The 7,362-nt window shown below is 47.2% G+C and overlaps 1 protein-coding gene across 1 annotated transcript in view; it reads right to left on the bottom strand.

The window, feature by feature from the left end:
- GLT1D1 (glycosyltransferase 1 domain containing 1) overlaps positions 1–7,124 on the bottom strand; it is a 109,027-nt gene extending 101,903 nt beyond the window's left edge. Inside the window, exons 1-2 of the mRNA XM_006874078.1 lie at positions 7,082–7,124; positions 4,784–4,889 (exon numbers count right to left, since the gene is read on the bottom strand). Of these exons, the coding sequence (XP_006874140.1) occupies positions 4,784–4,889; positions 7,082–7,124 (149 nt within the window). The remainder of the gene's footprint in view (positions 1–4,783; positions 4,890–7,081) is intronic.
- Positions 7,125–7,362: the final 238 nt, after the last annotated feature.

Genomic DNA, 7,362 nt, shown 5'->3' with positions numbered 1-7,362 from the left:
CCTCTCAGTGCAAATCCTCTTCCAAGACTAAGACACAATGGAAATACACACTCTGATTGGCGACCACGCACATCACCCAAAAGGGGAAGTGACCAAAGAACATCAATGAAGCGGTGAGCTAAGCCCTACATCGTTCAGCAGACTACTGTGAACCCGGGTGGAGACGTGGTCAGCCAGCAGCGAGGCAAGACCTGGGGACTCATGGGCTCAGAGTCAATGACACAGCCACAGAGGACCAGAGTGGAGAGCGAAGCAGCCAGCTGATAAGAAGAGGGCAGACAGATGTAAGAACACTCACACTTGCAGATGATACCCACTTGACCTGGCTTCAATGACTGGATGAACAGACCTCAACCCGAAGAAGAGAGAAGAGGAAAAAAGCGTCATCTGATAAAATTTGATAAACTTGACCTACACCTATAAATGCAGTAACTCAAAAGAGGAAACAAATTTCCTTTGCAAGAATTATTCCCACCCCCTACACACAAAGACTAGACAGGGATGAGCAACTTGGACATTGGCTACCCAAAGTGGGGGAACTACAAAGGCAAGAAGTGACTGGCTTACAAGCTTTCAAAAGGGAACGTAGATGCAGAGGGTGTCGAGGAAGGTAGACTCTCCATTGAGTAATATCCGATCTGTCTAGGCAGGGCTGATGAAAGGAAATGCAGATAGGTCTCTTGTGATACAATAGTGAATAACTGTTATTAAGACTGATTGTGAAGGTTAGAAATGTAAAGGTAGATGTTTTGTAGCAAGCAGGGGAATGATTAATATTGTAGTCTAGGAGTGGAGTTCCCTGGGACCATCAAGGGAGAAGGGCAGAGAGCGGGACCCTACCCAGAGAAGCAGTGAGGCCTGAGATGGAGGCAGAGATGATGACGTGAAGAGATGGAGTGGCTGGGGACTTGAGATTCAGAGAGGGAGAGGGGTTGTGTGCTGAGGATGGTGTGGGGGGGGGGGGGGGGCGGGGAGAGGGGCAGGCAACAAGGGTATACCCTTCGGTTGGATGATGATGGATGGACGGGATGGTCACTATGGCAATGAAACGATGTGTGATAGAATGAATGTAAAACTACTGTTCCACCATGTAAACTACCACACAATTCAGAATAAAACATTAAAAAATAAAAAAAAAAGAAGAAGTTGGTAGAATTCTTCTATTTCATCCTTATTGGCTTTAGTGGTTGGTGCATAAATTTGAATAATAGTGGTATTAACTGGGCTTCCCTGTAGGTGCATAGATATTAACCTATCACAGACAGCGTTGTACCTCATGACTGATGTGGATATGTTCTTCCTGACAATGAATACAACATCATTCCCAGGAGAAAGCACAGTCTGAAATGCAGTGTCTCTCCCATCACACTACTTTAAAGGGCCGGGCAGACACAAAGGAGGACCCTTCAGCTGTGCACCAGACCCTAGAATACTGTCCTCGGCCGAGTGTGGAATCATCTGGTCACAGAAAGGCATGAAAAGTTCCCAGCCCAGCATGTCACAGTCACGAGTGCTTAGAGGACCCACAGAAAGGGACGGCTGGCCATTTGTTAGACTAAAAATGGATTACCTTCCTTTACTTGGGGGGCTGGGGGAAGTTACAAACATTTTCTACAAGTGGAAGGAAAGTAAAATACTCCAAGTGAGGAGTTGAGTCCTGGAGTAGTGCTGGAGGAAAAGGTCGGTTCAAACCCACCAACCGCTCTATATTCAGGGTCGCTGGGAGCTGGAACCCACTCAGGGTGCTTAACAACAGGTTCCTCAGTAAACGTAGAATCCCAGGTGGTTCTGTTGGTAGGAGAGACTGCTCCACACCGTCAGCCTACAGCGAATGCTCTAAGGGACCACGGGCACAGCCCCTCCCAGCCCACCCTGTGGAGCCCCCCACCATCCTCAGCTACCTACTATCAGAATGGCTCTTAGTTTTGTCTACATGCGTACACTCAGTTTTCCTTTTTCAGTTAATTAACTCTCTTATGTACAACTTTTATAGGACATATAAGAGGACTTCTGGTATGGCGCTGTAGGATCTGCACTGGACTGCAAACCACAAGGTCAGTGGTTCAAACCCACCAGCCACTCCTCGGAAACCCTATCCAGGGTTGCTATGAGTTGGAAGCAACTCGACAGCACTTCACAACAACAATTACAATGGGATTAGTTTCCCTAATACCATTATTATCTTAATTATAACAACTCTAATAGTTATATGGAAGGAGCTCTGGTAGCATAGCGGTTACGAATAGGGCTGCTAACCTCAGGGTCAGCAGTTTGAAACTACCAGAGATTCTGTGGGAGAAAGATGAAGCTTCCGCTCCCATAAAGATTTACAGCCTCAGAAACCCTGTGTAGGATCACTATGAGTCAGAACCTACTCCACGGTACTTATCAACAACAACAGTTATACAGAGACCTGGTATGGCACTGTAGGATCCGCACTGGACTGCGAACCACAAGGTGGGTGGTTCAAACCCACAAGCTGCTCCTTGGAAACCCTACACAGTCACTATGAGTCAAATGTGACTTAACGGCACTTGACGACAACAACAATTTGTTATGCAAAGAAAGTAAAGCAATTCTTTGCCCGCCAAGTCTTCCCATCATGCCGTGCATATATGCTCACTCCTGAGTGTGTCGGGACAAGAAAAGGCTTGGGGTGAGTGGTCATCTGCAGTGGAACTGCTGGTCTCTCCTTGTCCAGAGAAAGAGGAGAAAACCGAAGACAGAGGGAAACAGTCTGGTGGACTAATGAAACAAAGGAACCTCGGCCTCCATGAGCCTGGGAGCAGAAGAACTGACCACCTGGACCCCTGTTTGCAAAGGGATCGTACAGCAGGTCCTGGAGAGACAGGAAACCAGGCTCACTGGTGAAGTCCCTGTGGCCCTGAGCCAATGTGCAGGCCCAGAACTGAACTCACCCCCCGGGGCTCAACATTCAGCTTAACAACAGGCAATAAGCTCCTTAAAATAAACTATCACATGAGATCAATGGGGCAGTGTGTTCTCAAAGACACAGTTCCAAAGGATTAGGGGAAAGGAGAAGGGACAGAAAGAACTACAGGGAGGAAGTGGGAAGAGTGCAGTTGCATTGTGGGGATGCAACCAATGACATGAAACAAAATATGTAAGAACTGTTTAATGAAAAACTGATTTGCTCTGTAAACCTTCACCCGATTCACAACAGATTTTTAGGAAGGGGAAGGAAGTTGGGAAGCCCAGCATGGACACAGTTCTCACGAGGGCAGCAGCTCTGCCCCAGCCCAGTGAATTAAACACACATGGAGGAATGTAAGGTCGTCACACTGGGGCAGCCCGAGCCCGGTGAGAGTAAGACCCTGGGTCTGGAGGACGCCCAACCACACTTGTGACAGCAATTCTCTGGCCCAGATTTTTGGTTGTCATGTGTTATCCCAAATGACTAAGCAAAGTCGCCCCCACAGGGGTGTCTAAGTTGTGGTCTTTATGGGAGCAGATCACCAGGGCTGTCTCCTGCAGAGCCGCTGGGTGGGTTTGAACTGCTGACCTTTGGTTAGAAGCTGAGTGACTGATTGTAACACCACCAGGGCCCTTCTACTCAGGGGTGCTGAGAGCCATGTTGACAAGGACTGGGCCACAGCTCTGGACACAGCTTAGAAAGTGTCCTGAGAGGGACCAGCCCAAAGTCTACCCCAGCAAATTTGGCACACAAGGGGTCCCGGTTTGTTTGCTAAGAGGCGAGAGCTGGACTTATCCTAAACTATTCCAAATCCCATTGAGTCAATTCTGGCTCATAGCGCCCCCCACGGGACAGAGCAGAACTAAGCCATGCATTCCAAGGCTGTAAATCCTTATGGAAGCCTCCCATGACTCCCACAGGGCAGCTGGTGTGTTTGAACCGCTGACCTTTCCATTAGGAGCTGAGCAGTGAAGTACTGTGCCACTAAGACTGTAATAAAACAAGATTCTGACGTTCTAGCAAGCAGAGCATTCTAAGAGCATGTACCCGGTGAGAGCTGTAGGTGAAGAATTGATCACTTGTTGGTCATGATGATCTGAGCCAAAAGGAGAGCGTGTCATATAAAAGGGAAACAGACTAAAATGGGTTTTACCTGGGTGAGATGCGTACCTCACAAAGCACAGCTTCTCAGGATTTGAAAATTTTTTCTGGTTTAAATTTTTGTGAAAAATTAATGCTACCCAAAGAACTTGGCTGGCTTTGTCCCCAGTGCCTGGGAGGTGCCCACCTGCTGTTTGGTGTCATCAAGTCAGTTCTGACTTAGAGCGACGCTGTATAGGGTTTCTGAGGGACAGCTGGTGGGGTTGAACTGCCAACCTCAAGATTAGCAGTGGAGTACTCATCCTACAGCATCACACTAGGACTCGGGGAAGTCCTCACTAAGCCCTGGGGTGGTCTCCCATGAGGGGGGTGACAATGTGAGCCATGGTGGGCCTCTCTACCCATACCGGGCGGTTATTATACATGAGGTGACCATGGGAGGGGAGGGGCTAGAGACAGCCGTGGTTACTTAATGAAAGCCCAAAAGAAGCGCTGCAAACAGTAGCTCTGCGCCTAACGCCATGGGGGACAGTATGCACTTGGGCCCCTGGCAGAACCCTCTCTCGGGTTGACCCTAATCTGCGTCCTTTGTCTGAAATGAAGCTGTGGACATAGGTCTTTCGGTGAGATCTGGGAGTGGCCACCCTAGAGGAGACAGTGGAAATGATGGTGTCCTTTGGCGGGGCTCTCGCCCTGTGACCCCGGATGGTTGGAGTCAGAGGCCATGGGAGACTCTCATATAATTACCTGGCTTCTTCCAGAACCTTCTCCATCACGTCATTTTTTTCCTGCTGGTGAACGTCTTCATTTACATCTGTGCCACCAAAGATGATTCCAAAAGGGATTGGGAGGCCTGCAACAAAACAAGAGTCTACTTAGGAAACGCGCCTCCCCGTGGCCCCAAAGCAGAGCCCTTAACACTGCGGAGTTCATGGGCTCGCGCACATGGCCATGCTATGTGCTGTGGGGTCTTCACCTAACCCAGCTCTCCAAAACACTAATGCAGGAACCGTGCGTGCAAACGCAATGTTAACATTAACCACGTGTCAAAACCCTTCCAGGGACCAAATTTGCAAGCATCACCAGTGCCAATTTTTAAAATGTGTTTTCACATGGTTTCCAAATCATGGACTTAAGTAATGAAAAACCAATAAAGACTACACATTTAAAATACAGGTCTGGTTAAAGATGCATCCAGAGAGGGTAAGGAGGCAGTCCGTGCACTACGTGGGCATCTGAGTGCAGGACTGGGATGCAGGCACCCCATAAGATGCTGGTCAATGACCAACAGGGGTAAAGGGGTGTCTCTCTGCATTACCAACAGTGCTGATGCTTTTTATATGCTACACAACACACTGACTTATGGAGAGAAGACTGAAGTTGTGAGCGATTTCACTTTGTTTGAATCCACAACCGACACGCATGGAAGCAGCAGTCAAGAAATCAATCGATGCATTTCACTGGTGAAACCTGCTGCCCAAGACCAATTGAAAGTAGTGAGCAATGCTGAAAACACCATGGAGTGCAGGGACAACGAACCCATCGGTCCTAGAAGCAAGACAGCCATAGTCAGAACTTTAAAGAGGCGATTTTTCCAACGAGGCAGGGCAACTGGATGTGTTGACTGCTGCTTCCATAACCTCTTCAAATAACATTTCTGTCAAATGTGAAGAAAAAAAATAGAAAGTCTCTTAGAAGAGAAGATGACCAGGCTTCATCTCACGCACTTTGGACATATTTTGAGGAGGGCTTAGTCCCTGGAGAAGGGCATCATGCTTGATGAAGTGGGAGGTCAGTGAAAACGTGGAAGACCTCCCCACAAGCAAGATGGATTAGCACAGAGGGTACAACAATGGGTCAAACGTAACGCTGACCGTGAGGATGGCGCAGGACCAGGCAGCGGTGGGGTCTGTTGTACGCTGGGGTCCTGTGATTCGGAAGCAACTCAACAGCAGCTGACAACTATCAATGCAGAATCTGACTTTCAAGAAGACTCTTAGGAATCTGAGACAGTTTAACTTACAGAAAGGTGACAATTAGGAATATTCAAAAGCTAAGTTTCCTAAGAACGGAGCAGCTTCAGTCACTAGTATTGGCAGACTATGCAATAACAGATTTTTTTACTCGCTCCTCACTGTACAATTGAATTCTTCTGGAGAGGGCTTATTACCTCAAAGAGCTTCCCAAAGGGGCAATTACAACTTAGGGCATGATAGCGCTTTTCTTTTATTTGAAACAGACATCGGGATGGAAAAAGTGAGAAAAAACCACCAACAGTGATTTGAACAGAGAAAAGAAAAACCAGTCCTGTCCATTTGTTAGAAGAATAAACTGAAGCAAGTTCTCTGGAGAATAATTTGGCCAATAAAAATGACCAAAACATGTCTCTCTGGACACAGGATTACTCTGGGGATTTATACTGCAGATAAATTCCTCACTTTGAGGCAAAGACATAGATTCAAAGAAGACTGGAGAATGGAGCATCACTTGAAACAGCAAAAAAAAAAAAAAAAGACTTCCTAAGTATGCTTCTTTCTTATACTGGAACACCACACAGCCACTCAAAAGCCTAAGGCGGACGTACAAGCGGGATTCAACCAATTTGTGGAAGACTGGAATGAAACATGGAAGAATCTGGAGGAGATTCTGCTGAGTGAAATTAGTCAATCACAAAAGAACAAATACTGTATGAGACCACCAGTGTAAAAATGCAAGAAAAGGTTCCCATTCTAGAAGAAACATTCTTTGATGGTTACCAGGGTTGGGAAGGAAGGGAGAGCAATTCACTGTCTAGAGGGGAGGCACGTAACTCAGGGGACAGAGAAAGCAATAGACAAGAAGACGGAGGTTGGAGGAAGAATGATGAAGACAGGTGAACGCATAGGGAGGAATGCAGGTCAATACACAACCCTGCAACAACTGTGTTCTACAGGTCAATACACAGGCTGAATGGTCTGGGAGGGAGACTGGGAGGAGCCCCACAAATGTTTAAGAGTTTGACAGAGAGTTTTGACAGATGGGCATTTACCTTTGCTGAAAACACACCTCGGAATATGGTGGTACATACAGGGGGCACAATGATGAGCATGTCTTACACATTACCAAACATCTTGAGGCACAAGTTGCTGTATTTAGGGGCTTAGAACCACAATCTCAGGGGATACCATGGCATAACAACAAAGACATTGTCCTACATCCTACTTTGGTGAGTAACAACTGGATTCTTAAAAGCTCATGAGCGGCCATGTGAGGCGCAAACAAATGGTCTCGCCATATGGAGAAGAAGGAAGAGTGTCGAAAACTGAAGACACTTGGGATTAGTCTAA

The sequence above is a fragment of the Chrysochloris asiatica genome, unplaced genomic scaffold, assembly GCF_000296735.1.
Source record: "Chrysochloris asiatica unplaced genomic scaffold, ChrAsi1.0 scaffold00261, whole genome shotgun sequence".
Taxonomy (NCBI): Eukaryota; Metazoa; Chordata; class Mammalia; order Afrosoricida; family Chrysochloridae; genus Chrysochloris; species Chrysochloris asiatica.
This window is presented reverse-complemented; position numbering and strand designations above follow the sequence as displayed.